General features: G+C 41.7%; 1 protein-coding gene across 1 annotated transcript in view; it reads right to left on the bottom strand.

The window, feature by feature from the left end:
- The window catches only part of MYOM1 (myomesin 1), a 126350-nt gene that overhangs the window by 60621 nt on the left and 50019 nt on the right, over positions 1–15710 (bottom strand). Inside the window, exons 18-20 of the mRNA XM_083145139.1 lie at positions 8300–8496; positions 3459–3585; positions 1250–1434 (exon numbers count right to left, since the gene is read on the bottom strand). Coding sequence (XP_083001265.1) covers positions 1250–1434; positions 3459–3585; positions 8300–8496 — 509 coding nt within the window. The remainder of the gene's footprint in view (positions 1–1249; positions 1435–3458; positions 3586–8299; positions 8497–15710) is intronic.

Below are 15710 nucleotides of genomic sequence, written 5' to 3' on the forward strand. Positions count from 1 at the left end.
TGGTCGGGATTCTGCAAATCAGAAAAATTCAACATCAGAAGGTTGGCTCAATCCGTTGCATATGTATGGGGTCCTTTACACAGATGAGCAATGCGTCAATGGTCGTGATGGTGATCAGATGCTGCATTTTCAGAAGCAGCACCCAAGTCCATGATGCAGAAAGGACACTTTATTTATGTCAGATGCCTCCTGGGAAAATTAGCAGATTTTTGCATTGCCCTTCGAAAATTAACTTCACAAAGAGTGCAAGTCATTCCTATGGGTAACATTTTTATTACAGGACATTGCTAGACCAGAAGGCATGATTATTTTATCTGGACAATGTGTACATTTTGTGATTGGTCACAGTAACAAAACATAGAACATTCTTACATTTCTCCTCATTCGTTGCCTGTGTTAACATAGTGTTGCAAGCAAACACAAAGTTTAACTGACCATTGGTAATTTACACCATATCGTGCTACAAAACTAAACAATTTTGAGAGCAAAGAGAGTGATCTTAGGAGCAAATGTGTGTGTGTGTGTGTGTGTGTGTGTTGGCTTTAGCAAGTTTATTTTTAGTTGCAAAATGCACAATTTATTTCGGGATACGGATGATAGCTTGACAGGGTCTAGGGCGACAGGCACAAGATCGAAACAAGCAAAAGGTCAACATATGTTTTTTATGATTTTTTTTTACATACTTTACCATCTATGTGGACTATGACTGGGAATGGAAAACCTGGCCTGAAGCATAGCGAGTGAAGCAAGCCTCGTAATGGTATGCAATTCACTAATTAGGGGACCACATGCTCAGATATTGCCAGTGACACCCAAAAAATGGGAAAAAACTTATGTGGACCTTTTCATATGTTGACCTTTACCCAGTTTTGACCTTGCACATGTTGACATAGACCCTGACGAACCTCTGATCCATACCGGCTTATTTCATTTCAATGATACTTTCCAAGAAGGGAAAATAGGCGTCGGTGTTTGTTGAAAGAGTCCTCACAATCTGTGTATTAATCACATGCTTCTAATCATCAAGCAGCCTCTTTCATTTAGAATAAAATAAGAAAAACAAGAATGTCAAGGTTCTAAATAAATAATCCAGTTTAATTAGAGATGATGCACTTCGCTCCATCACCAGACTACTTTGTGCATGCTGGCATGGATTATACATGTTTATTTGAAAAGATAGTTTATACCTATGAAATAAAACATTGACATTTTTGATTTATAGATGGAGAGTAAGAATATCCCCAAATACCTTCAAGTAAGTGTTTGAAATTGGCTTCTTGTTTGCACCTTTCCAAGCTTCCTCTGGCGCATCTGCCTCTTTAATGTCCACATAAAAGCCAGTAACTGGACTGCGACCAGTGTAGACTGGGGACTTCCATAGCAAGACCATGGAGCTACTTCTGACCTCAGTAACGGTAAGCTCATGTGGAGGTCCTAATAGAGGCAAAATACTCAGCAATGAGTGAATATCATAATGGGCTGCCTTCATAGATAACTCAATAAAAAGAATATCAATGAAAAAAATCATAGTATTGGGTGAGGTTGTGAGACAAATTAAATTGCAAAACATTGCTATCCTATTGTCCCCAAAATGGCATGTTCTGTAATGTATGTCCTATTTCCTGAGTACAAACATCCTTTGTAACCCTACTGTTGTGCTGTCAGCGGCACTGACAATGTAGCATTGCAGCAATTTGAAAAAATGTCCACACTAGGAACTGGGGTAGATTTATCAAGCTCGGTGAAGTGATAAACTGTCTGGTTTTTATCACCGGCCAATCAGCTCCTACCTGTGACATTACAGGCTTGGTTTGAAATATGACAGGTAGGAGCTGATTGGCCAGTGATAAAAACCAGACAGTTTATCACTTCACCGAGCTTAATAAATCTACCCCTGATATTCTACTGGAACTGTTAAAAACATTAGGGATATATATCAAGCCTTGATGAGAGATAAAGATGGGATTTGCCCAAAGCAACCAATCAGCTTCTCCACTTTATCTCCCGCAATGGCTTGATACATCTCCCCCATTGTGGGACAAGTAGGTTTGGGAAAGTCCAGGAAAGTGAGCTTCTGTGTTTCTTAGACCAAAATGATTTTTGCAGGAGTTGATCCTTTAAAGTGTATGGCTAATATAATTTCTGAAAAAAGTTTAGTTAGAAAGGACACAGAGACTATAACATATGTTCACGTAAATATGAATGTGCTACTAATAGCATTCACAAATATAAAAGTTCCAATATTGTTCTAATTGTCAGCTGATTTGAATAAAAGATGCTACACATATTAGGACTGCAGTGTCCTTTAACCTATTCATTTACAGCAAATTTTCCCTCAGAATCAGAACTTTGGGGGAAATTTACTAAGAATACGAATGACTACGACTGCATACGGCTGTTTTAGCTGTATGCCAATTCGTATACCGGAAGGGGAATTTACAAAGCAGTCAAATACGACTGCTTTGTAATCCTCAATGTCGTATCCATTCATATTAGCAGCGTATATACCGGCGCTAATACAAATTCATATAGGCAGCCTGCACGGATCAGGAGCCGGGTTTCGGAAACTGATCGGACTGATCCTTGCAAACTGAAGCTAAATACGCCTGGAAAATTAAGTTTATTATCCAGGCGTATTTGGCCGACAATTAGTGGCCGCATCCCGCTAATTGCCGATAATTGGCTAAGTAAATTGGCTAAGTAAATTAGGAATCACCATTCTGTCGATGGTGTATACATGTCAATACAAATATGAATGTGCCATAAATACGAATATGAATAGACGTATTTTCTGGATAGTAAATCCCCCCAAAACTAATAAAATAGGCGTATTACTGGATACGAATACGCCTATTTTATACAAATTAGTCTTAGTAAATTTCCCCCTTTATGTCAAATATCTAAAGTTCTGATATGCTCCTGAAACCTCTGGTACTATATTCGAGATGCTTGTTAGCAACTCCTTTATATTTGCCTATGTATGGGGGAGATTCATCAAATTTTGTAGAGATATAGGGGGTGATTCAGGTTGGATTGCAAAAGCAGACTCCTTTAATGGACAAAACTATGTGCACTGCAGGTGGGGCAGATGCAACATGCAGAGAGAGCTAGATTTGGGTGAGTTATTTTGTTTCTGTGCAATGTAAATACTGGCTGCTTTATTCTAACACTGCCAATTAGATTTCAGTTTGAACACACCCCACACAAATCTAACTCTCTCTGCATGTTCCATGATCTGCCCCACCTGAATCACCCCCATAATGTGGTGAGAGATAAAGAAGATTTTTCTAAGCTTGGTGAGAGAGAAAATGTAGAGTATTTATCTCTCCCCACTTTATCTTCTCCGGGCAGTATTTACTACTTTATACATCTTCCCCTAAGTACCAGGCAGAAATGACCACTTAGCAAAAATGAAGCTGATAGATTAATATTTTCAAAATCAAACATTATTCATTTACCTGGCACAGCAATGGTCCATTCTTCACATTTGAATGACTTACTTGGCAAGGATGGAGTCCCCACCCCAGCCATATTACAAGCAGCCACCTGATATTGGTACACTGTGTTTTCTTTCAAATTCAAAATCTGTAGCATAGAAGCAACATGATAGTATAATGTATGTTACACAATTGTATTATATACTGTATTTGCAGCGTTAGCCTACAGCACAAAATGATTTGGATCATTTTTTAAATATTTATGGGGTGTCCCCTAAAAGCAGCTGTTTTTGTGGGGAGCACACACACATCACAAATGATCAGGATCCCCCATAGGTACCACAAAGGGACCAGCGGCACCAGCAATATAGTAACCTATATCAAGGGTGTCGCTAACCGGCTAGTGTGTACGAGGCAAAATGGGGCTGATGGGATTGCAGCTCCAGGCCTGCACGTAAAAATACACCTAATGTCACTATGGCAACAAGATGATGACCAGGCAACCATAGCCCTATATAGCCAGCCATAAATCACACGCCCACATGGCTCTGGACAGAGCTCATCCCCTTCTAACTGCAGGCTCTCAAACATTTTCAGCCTCAGGACCATGCTGCCCTGTATCCGACCCTGGCTTCGACAGACAACTCTACACTTTGCACAAATTACTATGAGCGGATTCCATAGTTCCTCCATGGGAGTTGCGTATGCGTGGTCAACAGACCGTGCATGTACCGCAGAGCCACAGGGTCCCAAAGAGGAGTGGAATAATCACATTAGTAATCATTTCGCTTCTTACACATTGCAGGGATGAGTTCCTTCCGGAGCCCAGGTCTATGCATGTGTATATTGGTGCATTCGGCATGGGCAAAACTTAGTCAGAAGCCAAAGAATAGCAGTAATAATAAATTACAGTTATTAGGTATAAACTGGATAACTGGTAAATGTGCCCCATGGTCCTATAATGTATACAGATACAATAAATGTGCTTTATAATATACCTGATAATGGTGAACTGCCCTAGTCAGCTAAATGTTTTTATAGTCTATTAGCACTAAGTACGTAGCACCTGCAAGAGCACGACTTATCATTTGTATACCACTTGTACCATATATTCTCAGTATAGTACGTTTGACTAAAGGACAAGTCGGACCAATATGCCCTTGAGCTCCCCACTGGCAACTCCACGGGAGGTTCGCTTACGATTTGGCATTTGATTTGCCATTTTTACATGCAATAAATCGCATGCAATTTATTGCATGTAAAAATACTGGCAGCGGCAGGGGGCAGGTTGCAGGGTCCATGTGGTGGGCATCTGGGTCGGAGCGGTAACTGGGAGCTAGTAGCGGAGTTTGCCCAACGGTGTTGCGGGAAGGGGCTGGTGAATTTGAAAAAATATTTTGAAAAGACTTCCCTGCCGGTTATTAGGTGAGAGAATTCTCTCAGCCAATTAGCGGCCTACCATCTAATTGGCTGAGAGATTTCTCTCAGCCAATCAGCTTTCAGCCACTTTCCACCCTGCCGCCCGGGAAATGCCGCTACTATCTCCCAGCTGCTACTCCGACCCCGCTGCCTGGATCCCACTGCCTGCCCCCGCTGTACAGACCCCACCGATGCACTTAGGTGTGTGCCAGCTGCACTTCACTGCTGGCACACACCTAGGATTGGACCCAACACATCAGGGTGTGCCACTGATTAGTACGATCCGATAAATTTAATGTGCAGCCCGTCCGACCTCCCCATTACGATCCGATGCGCACCGGACCGCGCATCGAGTCAGAGGGGATGTCAAACACATCCAATTTGGGCCGATTTCTCGGCCCGATCCGTCGGAATCAGCCAAAATTGGCCCAATTCGGATAAGTGTGTGGGCACCTTAATGCCTGGAGTATGTTAAATATTAAGTAACAGAATAAGAGAAAAACATATATGCAGTGTTTGAGTCTTTATCTTGATGGCTCAGATACAATCTTTCTTATGTGTTACAGTGTGAGCGTTGCTGGCGTACTTACTAAGCAGCTAATAGGCTAAATATAAACTCTTTATAACACTAAACGATATAGGCCCTTATTCTGGTTGGTGCGGCCGGAGCCGCATATGCGGCTCCAACGCACCAGGCGAATCCCCGCCTTCCATACGGATCGCAACGGCCGTCCGTACGCGGATATGTGGCGATCCGCATGAAATTGGACGGGGATACGCCTCCTCCATGGTGGGAGCAGCCCCTGCATTCGATGGTCGCCGAACATCGAATGCAGGGCCGCACGCTCCACCAGGTCCCGCAACACAAGACCACACGGACACTTGTCCGTGTGAAATCTTGTATGGGGGCGGGCAGCTGACATCCGGCGATGTCAGATGCCCGCCCCGTACCCACGCGTCACGGCCTCATTACCATGCATACGCCCCGCGTTTGCATGGGAACGCCCATGAAACGCTGGGCGTATGCATAGGGTAATGAGGATAAGTAGACCCTCACGCCCCTCTACGCCCCCTGTGCGGCGTATAGAGAATCCTTGCGGCGAAATCGCCTGCACATGCGCAGAGTGACCTCTGCACATGCGCAGAAGATAAACATCGGTGGCCCGTACGCAAGCAGGAATTTCCGCACCAACCAGAATAAGGGCCATAGAGTAACAGTTTTATTCTTGAAGCACATCTGCAATGTGGGTGGAAAATATCAAAGTGTTGATTTTACAACTGAAATTGTATTTATTACATTTCAAGCTAACTGAGTTTTATTTACTGGAGCATTAATATCACTATGCAATCATACAGTATATGTATAAATACAGTGCATTGATAATTTTTTTAATCATATTTTAATCATCCTTTCTCAAGAAGATTTTTATTCACAATTTCTTGTAAAATATTCCCCATCCATTTATAGGGCATTGCATAAATACGCAATGTCACAGAATCGTAGAGCAGAGTGTATATAACAAACACTTGTGTAACTATGGTAGTTGCTAAATCCTAGTGGGCTAAAGGACCTTTCACGCACTGGGGGAGGAGCAAGGCCAGTGGCTCATGCTCAGGGGGTGCATTGGCCTTGCAGTGTCTCTATTCACTCCACCACCTGTTGCCTTTATTAACCAGTTGGTTAGTGAAGCGGAGTGAGCCACCGTGACAGAAGTGTGGCAAGCAAAGTGAGCAGGCGAGGATCCATTTGAGCTCCCTTCTTCAGCTCCCCCCCCCGTTCTGCCGTGTTACATGTCACATCTTTCCCCACTAGGAAATAGACCTAACCGCCTAACTATACCATAGGTGCCCCCTGCAGAAAAAGTTTCAAGGAAAGATCCTTTGGACTGAGAAGTAAGGTGTGAGAGACATCATGAGAGATGTGGAGCACATGAATGGAGGTCTAAAATGTCGACAGTCAATAGGTCAACAACAAAAGGTCAACGTGCAACAGGTTGACGCAGAAAAAGGTGAACATGCACTAGGCCGACCCCGACAAAAGGTCGACATGGAAAATGTTAACACATGAAAAGGTCTACATGAGTTTTCTTTACATTTTTTAGTGTCAATGTCAGCACCTGTTGACATGGACCCCCAAATAGTGTAGAGCGTACCTTAGCATGGCACACTCGCCATGCTTCAGGCACATTGCCTTGCTCCGCTGGCGCTTTGCTCTGCCCACGTTAACATCCCCAACTGTAGTCTATGTGGATGTAAAGTATGACAAAGCCCAAAACATTGAAAAAAAATAGTGAAAAACTCATGTCGACATTTTCATGCGTCGACAATTGGCATGTCGACATTTTACTTGTGTCATCATTTTTTCAATGTCAACCTATTGACTGTTTACCTAGACACTGTCCTTTCAACTGCTTCCCAATGGGGGGAATATAAATATATGAAAGATCTGTATGTAAGATGAGCTACTGCTATGTAATATATTATCTCTGCTGGCGTGCCTAGAGTTACAAAGGGCTTTACTTTGACCAGACAGTCCAGCACATAAGGTGTTGATGTGCTCATAGGCAGTTTTGAATGATGTGTGCCATGTGTCTATGTGGCGATCAAAACATTTCTTGCGTGCATAGGCTTTTGCAGGCCTAATAGGCTTAGAACTACAATTCCAATGAAATGTGTAGGTCATTGTGGAGAGAGCTAGTTTGTGCCTTGGATGATAAGGCCAAAAAGGAAGCAGTGAGAACTGGTATCCACTGGCGAGGAAGCATTAGAGGCTAAAGAGGACCTACTTCGCTACCAGAAGGATTATCCCAGAGGTACAGGCCCATTAGAGAGTATGGATGCCCTCCGATTCTTGGCAAGGTTTGTTATTGATCTTCATGGGTAGGTTTTATTTTCTTCTTGTTGTAGGCACTAGGGGGGATTTAGGGTTAGGCTACGGGTAGAGAGGATTAGGCACGTAGAGGAAGAGTTAGGTTTAGGAGGATGGGAGTTAGGGTTAGACACTAGCGGGGAGGGTCGTGTTAGTTTGCAGGGACAGGTTTAGGCATAGGCTGTGCAGAGGAAGTGTTAGAGATAGGCTGCGGGAAGGGTAGGTTAGGGGTAGGCACATAGAGCATAGGTTAAGGTTTGGCTGCGCGATGGGTGGGTTAGGTTTAGGCAGACGGGAGTTAGGGTTAGGCAATAGTGGGGAGGGCTAGAGTTAAGCTGCAGGGAGTGTTAGGGATAAGCTGTGGGAGGCAGGGTTAGGGATAGGCTCTGAGGAATATGTGAGCGCTATATAAGAAACTGTTAATAAATAAATAAATAGATCTACAAATATTGTCACCACCTAAAATACATAGAAATAAGCCACATTATCCACATGAACTCTGATTATAACATTGCGCGGCAATGCACATTGAAGTGATAGGACACATTACATGCAATGACAAGAAGCATCTTACCCTGTATGCTCTGTCGCTAATGGATTTAATATTGGCTTCCTGCCATTGTCCTGGAACCCCATCCACAACCTCTCGGTAGTTGATGTAGTAGCCTTGAATGTCCACGCCGCCGGTGACTTTGGGCTGCTTCCAACCAATCACCATGGAGTCACATACACTCTCGAGAACAGTGATGTCATAAGGAGCGGAGGGAGTTGCTGTTTTTTATATGAATATTAGACAAGTAGGTTTGGTTAATTTGTTAGAGGATAAAAATTCAATAAACATCACTTAGATTAGGTAACAATCTGGGGGTCACGTTAGTGTGAAATAAAGCGGTGTAAGGGAATTATCCTTTACAAACAAAGCAATGTGGAAAACAGTGAGGGAATTACATTTTTTTTTACAGTGAGAGCATTTTGCTAGAGACCAGTGTGAACGGACAGGTGCAATGACCTTTGATGATCACACAGATAACATGTTCAACCGACAACAATATGCAAATATTTTCTTCCTACACAGATTTAATTGAATAAGTCCATATTTGTCTCACATGTTCTTCAACAGGGTTACACTTAAAATGTGACCTGTCCTGGAAAGATTAAAGTAGAGTACACACGGGGTGACATGAGCCCCTTGCTGAGCGACTTAAGCACAGATAGCTCAGCATGCAATGCACCGGGGATGTGTGCTGAGTGATCTGTGCTGACCAGTGTTCTCAGCTGAGAACACGGGCGATCTGACTAGATTTTGACTACATGCAGTCAAAATCTAGTCAGGTATTGGCAACGCGTGGGACCGCGCATCGCCATCGCTATAGGGTGTACACACAAAGTGATCCGTGCTTACTTTCTAAGCGATCTAGACAGATTGCTTAGAAAATAGCCCAAAATTGCTACGTATGTATAGGCCTTAATGAGGCTTACACACATGGCTATTTCTGGCCATTTGCTAAGCAATCTGACTACATTTCTCCGTGTGTAGAGGCCATAGCAATAGCGATGTGTGGCCCTGCGCGTTGCTATCTTCGGGCGATTAAGATCCTGCATGCAGGATAAATTTAGTCAGGGTCAGTCAGGGCCAGTGTTCTCACCGCAGACCACTTGTTTTGGCAAATTTCTCAGCGCACATGGCTGACACATACTGTAACTGTGTGCTGAGCAGTCAGCACAAGTCATCCCATGTGTAGGCCCCAAAAGAAAGATTGGGAAAATAAATCTGTTTTCTTTCAACATATTTCAATTGTAGCCTTTGGAAACAACTAATAAAAGTGAATGAATGCCTTCCCATGTAAAGAAGTCAAATGTATCATAGTGATGCACTAAAATGATCTAAACATGTGAACATTTAGGTACAACTGACAATATAATTATACATTTATTGATTTACTCAGTGATTTATTATGTTATTTACAGAAGTAACTTGTCTAGTATGGAACTGATACTGTGGGGGCATGTTTCTAACCTTGGAGAAAGATAAAGTAGAGAGATATATAGGGCCAGATGCAGTAAGCTTCAAAAATGATAAAATGGAGAGTGATAAACAGCCAGCCAATCAGCTCCTACCTGTCATGTCACAGGCTGTGTTTGAAAAAAGTCAGGCAGGAGCTGATTGGTTGGTTGTTTATCACTCTCCATTTTACCACTTTTGAAGCTTAGAGAATCTGGCCCAAAGTATCAACCGTGTTCTGTAATTTTTCAAACACATCCTCTAAAATGAAATTGGTTGGTACTTTATCTCTCTCTCATTTATCTCTCCAAGGTTTAATACCCCCCACTATTTATAAAGTAAATACTGTGACAGTCATAACATGTAATCTGTGATATAGTTATATAAATAATATTAACCATTGCACCTGGAGCTCAGTGTTATGGGAACACTTACTGTACTTACCTGAGACAAGAATGCATTTGGGGTTATTCATTAATCTGTCATGTTTTGACATGATCATTTTGTATAGTGGAATGATGTGGTTATAGTATAATTGCTATAGCATCTAGTAGTATTCATTTATTATATACTCTAATATTGAATTATAACATCATTACTGGATTGTAAATGATAACATCATTATACTGCCTTCAAAACTGTCTTAAGCTGCGTACGCACTATGGGCCAGATGCACTAAGCTTCAAAAGTGCTCAAATGGAGAGTGATAAACAACCAACCAATCAGCTCCTGCCTGACATTTTTCAAACACAGTCTGCGACATGACAGGTAGGAGCTGATTGGCTGGCTTAGTGCAACTGGCCCTATGTGATAAAGGCAGACAATTATATTGTTAATGATTTGCCTTGCACTCCCCAGAGCTACAGAATGAATAATATAGAGCATACACACAATAAAGTGTTTGCTTTACCACTGACCATCTTGTTTTATGAAAAATGTATTATCGTTTATATATACTAAACGATATGCACCTAGTCATAAATAACATGGTAAGAATTTGGCAGGAACTACGGATGAGAAAGGGGGAACATAACGACCAGCGCGAGCGTGCATCATTATCGTTTGTACACCTTGAACAATATGCACAATAAAATTGTTAGCGATATCGTTATTGTGCATATCATCTGCCTTTATCGCACAGCGAGTGTGGGGCTTTAGAGAATGGCGCGTCTGATCTCCGCTTTTCCTAATCATGGACAAGATCTATCTACTCTCTTTATAAATTATAATGTACAGTACGTTCATTTTTGTGCCAGCGAGCAGCAATAGGTAATCATTATGATAACAGAGAAAGGAAACGTTAGCAGTCACTTGTGATTTATTATTTTTATAACAGGTTAATGAATAACCGTCAGTGTCTGTAGGTAGTTACACAAATACTTTTTTTCTTTACTTACCAAATGTTTATAAACAGGAGCATGCAAAAAGGAAGGTTCCTTCAGGAAAATACTGATTTCTGTAACCAAGCAATGACTTCCCTACTTACCTGTATATACCCTTACATACATCATGGGGCCCATGACACTGCTACTACAGTAACAAAAGTATTGTAAGTATTGGGGACCCACAATCACTTGATTGGATAAGGGGGCAAATAAGTTCAGCTAGTCAGGAAAACAGCTTGATCCTACATTTCATTTAATGAAAACCTCTTTGTCAACCTTTTGATCAAAGCCACGCCAGTGCTGGTAAAGACGTGACCTCGCCAAAAGAAGGTACGGCTTTGTGAGAATGAAGCTCCCGCAAGTCACACCTCATTTTTTTCCACCAATATGTTGGCATGCTCAACGCTCAGTAAGCTGCATTGCCTCCAGTTAGGGATGGCCATCGGAGCAGATGCCATCGATGATTGCCATCGATGATTGCCATTGATAGTGGCAAACTATTTGATGGACAACCATCGATTGTTTTAGCTATCGATGGTCATCCATTATATTTGAATGAATGGCCTGTGGGCCAATCAGAACTCGGGGACAGGACTTCCCGGGGGGGGGGGGGGGGTGGGGGTGCGGAGCTATGCTCCGTGTCTCGGCACCTTGAAAAAAAAAAAAAAGGAAGCATCGGTTGTGCTTTGCCATCAATGTAGGGAAACTACCTGGTCTTCCCACATCTATGGCAAAAGTATTCGACATCGGCCATAAACCATCGATGATTTCAAATCATCGATGGCCTACCTCCAGTTCCTCTGTCTCTGTGAGCACAGCATCTATTCACACCCCCCCCCCACCACCACCACAGGACACTGTTGTCCATGGGTGAGACAGTGGAACAGTCCCCAAAAAACATGACTGTCCGCAAATATCGGAACAGTTGGTAGGTATAATGTGTGTGTAGGATATATATATATATATATATATTTTATATATATATATATATATATATATGAAACATTTAGTAATACACATTAATGACACATAACTGATTTATTTGTTGTGTCTTGTTATATAAAGTGTACCAATATGTGAGTTGTCATATATCAGAAGGTCAAACTATGTGGTCAGTGCTATAAATAATGTGAGAGTTACTGTTATGGTTAGTTGAATGTCAATAGTTTGCCAGTGGTTCTCTAGAGAACCGACACCTATACTAAACATTTTACCAAGTGCCCATAATATGTTAGCATCGATCATACACATATATTTTGTGTGTGTGTGTGTGTGTGTGTGTGTGTGTGTGTGTGTGTGTGGGTGTGGGTGTGTGTGTCCATACGTACATGTGTGTCTATATTTTCTGTGATACTTTTATCGCAAGCTAATTTTATGGTGTAGTATAAAGATTAAGAACATAGTAAACAACGCAGTATTTCTTTGTAAAGTTACCCGTGTGTTATGCAAGCATGGGGAATGGGATGAGCAGACTCATGTAACTCACTTTTGCTCACTATTGTACTTGTACTGTATTTGTACTTTGATGATGATAAATGTCTCAAAGCATCTTGTTTTTCATTACACATTACAAAGTCTGTATGTTTTATGGGGGGGTATTCAATCAGGGATTCTGACTGTCGGAACGTCCCGGCAGTTGGAATTCCGGTTTTCACCGGCTTCCTACACCAAGTCAACTGTTGGTATTCAATGTACCAACAGTCAAATGTCGTCCTGAAATCTGTGACAATGGCCACGAATTGGCAGAAAACGGACATGAATTCGACAATCCATGTCCATTTCCGACAAAACAGATCTGACTTGGATAGGCGATTTCCGATATTTCCCGCTGCACAGATTGAATACCCCCTATGTCTATTACTTTGATATATGAACAGAATACTATGCTACCAGAAATGATGTTCTTCAGTGCTTGATTTTATTGTATCATTAGTTCATTACAGGATCAACAATGTTTTGTGGTTAACATTACTATATCAAGTGTATCAATGCATGCAGACGTTCAAAACAACTTTTCACAAAAATTGTTTTTCTTTTAAAACATTTAACATGGACATAAATGCTTTAAACTCTTGACATTGACAGGCAGAAATGCAAAGTGAAATATTAGTTAACACAAAGTGATCTAATAATATACATGTATGGGATCTCTTATCCAGAAACCTATTATAAATACTTTTTGAGCCAGTAGGTATCAAATAAAATAATTGCTCCTGCTGGATTATTATATGATATATATCATAAAGTCGTAGCGGCCAGTCCTCATTGATACGCACTGTAAGCAGGGCCAATTTAACAGCATTGAAGGCCCTGGGCAAAGCAAGGCACTGGGTCTTCTACCCATCCATTCACTCCCTTTGTCCCGCATTGTGTCTCTCTTCTTGTTTTCATACTTTGATTGGCTGTCAGTACTCTGATTGGTGGATAGCTCCAGCCAACCACTTATCAGCATGCTGATGGCCATTCATTGGCTGCAGGCTGGGAGGCAAGTATAGAATGGTGCCTTTCTGATTTACCCCTGCTCAGAGGACTATAGAATTATGGAGCCCTGGGCAGCTGCCCATTGGGCCAATACATTAAGATGGCCCTACCTGTATGCACTAAAGTGTATCGCAATGCTAAAGGCTCCTTCAGGGATAGACATGGATTATTAAAAAATATAATATATTTAATAATCTGTTAAGATCTATCCCATCTCCAACGGCATTCATAGTGGGGGAGAGGGTGCATAAGGTGCATGCCCCAATGGCTCCAATTGCAAGCGAGACAGAATAGAGTGATGTGGAAGAGAGGTACAGAAAAGCAGGCAGAGCAAGGGGATAGAGAAGGCATGGGGCAGGATGGAACAAGAAGAAGAGCAGTCAACAGAGAGGGGATGGGGCAGGACAGAACAAGAAGTGGAGCAGTCAATATAGCAGGTGGGGCAGAACAGTACAAGTTGAGCAGTCAATATAGCGGGTGGGGCAGGACAGTACAAGAATCATAGCAGTCATTCGAGATGGAGTGGTGTAGTACAGTAAAGGAGGAGGAGGAGCCATGGACACTGAGGTGACCAATAAAGAGGAGGAGTGCCATGGACACTGAGGTGACCTAGTATATGCCACATTCTTTTAGTGGAATAATTGTATTATTGTACATCAAATTCTAGAAGAAGACATGCTTATCCTGGAAGTCATCAAGTTTCCAGATATTAGATCTCATACATCTACCACATGTTTCACATGCAACAATGCAAGTTTTATTAAGATAACATGTAAGTTCATGTGACATTCATATGTGTTTGCCATAATCTCCTGAGCATTCACGGTTGTCCTATATCTATACACACTAGTTTATAGTTACACCCTCTTTTATAATAAGGTTAAAAAGTCTTCAAGTGAAAGTAGGACAAAATGGGGAGAACGTCAGACCAAGATTTGCCAAGTGCGATATGGATACTTTTTATGCAATTCCGACACATTGCTGCAATGAATCGTATGAAAAGTGTTATATTGCAGGTACCTTTTTGGCAATTGTGATGTGAGGTGCGTGCCTGTGCACTTCAAAACGCAATCGCAGACCAGACAGGCTGCCATGAATATTTGTCACAGACATTAGCCCTTGCTGGCATCTCATATGATACATTGTATGCAAAAGGAGCGCATACAATATAGCTTATGCGATCCAGCCACCTACTGGTGTGCTATGTAATATCTGTTTAGCTGTCTGAGGCTCTAAGCCTTTACTATACAAACTTATGGACTATTTCACTGTTTCAAAAGCAATAAACACATCTGAGAGAGGCGAGACTAGTGATTAGCAATGTGCTCAGTAGAACTGAAGAACACAATCTGTACTGTAAGCTGGGTACACACTATACGCATACTTGCCTACTTTTGAAAACTAGTTTCAGGGAGAGTATAGTTGGCAGTAGAATTTTGCACAGGGTGTGTGTCATGCTCCACCCAAAGGGTGTGGCTATCTCCATATATGGGCGTATATGTGCTTAAATGCTTGTTGTGAGATATTTTTAGATAACATTAGTAACTAGGGGCCTTATTGTAGTTCACTCTTTCTGACAAAATCCTTCTTAGATGGACAAAACCATGTGCACTGCAGGTGGGGCAGATGTTACTTGTGCAGATATAGTTAGATTTGGGTGGGGTTTTACTTCAAAGTGAGATCTATATTCCAGTGTAAAAATGAACTAGAATAAAGCCCTATATACTTTGGGAAATGTAGCAATTATTGATAATAATATTGCTGCCTGCAATATTGGATTATTTGTTTGCAATTATTATATGTGATATTTAGTTTCTTCTGTCTCAGCACAACATACATGCTAATAATTGTGATGCCTATGCATTAAAGTCCAAGTGCAATTACCATCTGATTGTATATGTCACTGATTTCCTTTTTTGTCCAAAAACATAACAGCTGCATAAAGTGGGCTAGGAGAAATCAGGGAGATTTCTAGACTCTTCAGGGAGAGAGGGAGATTGCTCCTATTTCAGGGAGTCTACTGCAAAATGCAGGAGGGTAGGCAGCTATGACTATATGATGTGTAAACAATACAAGGTCTTCACCTTTTTCCCGGGAACTCTCACAATCATATATAG

Source organism: Crinia signifera, chromosome 5 (genome assembly GCF_055691185.1).
Source record: "Crinia signifera chromosome 5, ASM5569118v1, whole genome shotgun sequence".
NCBI classification, from domain to species: domain Eukaryota; kingdom Metazoa; phylum Chordata; class Amphibia; order Anura; family Myobatrachidae; genus Crinia; species Crinia signifera.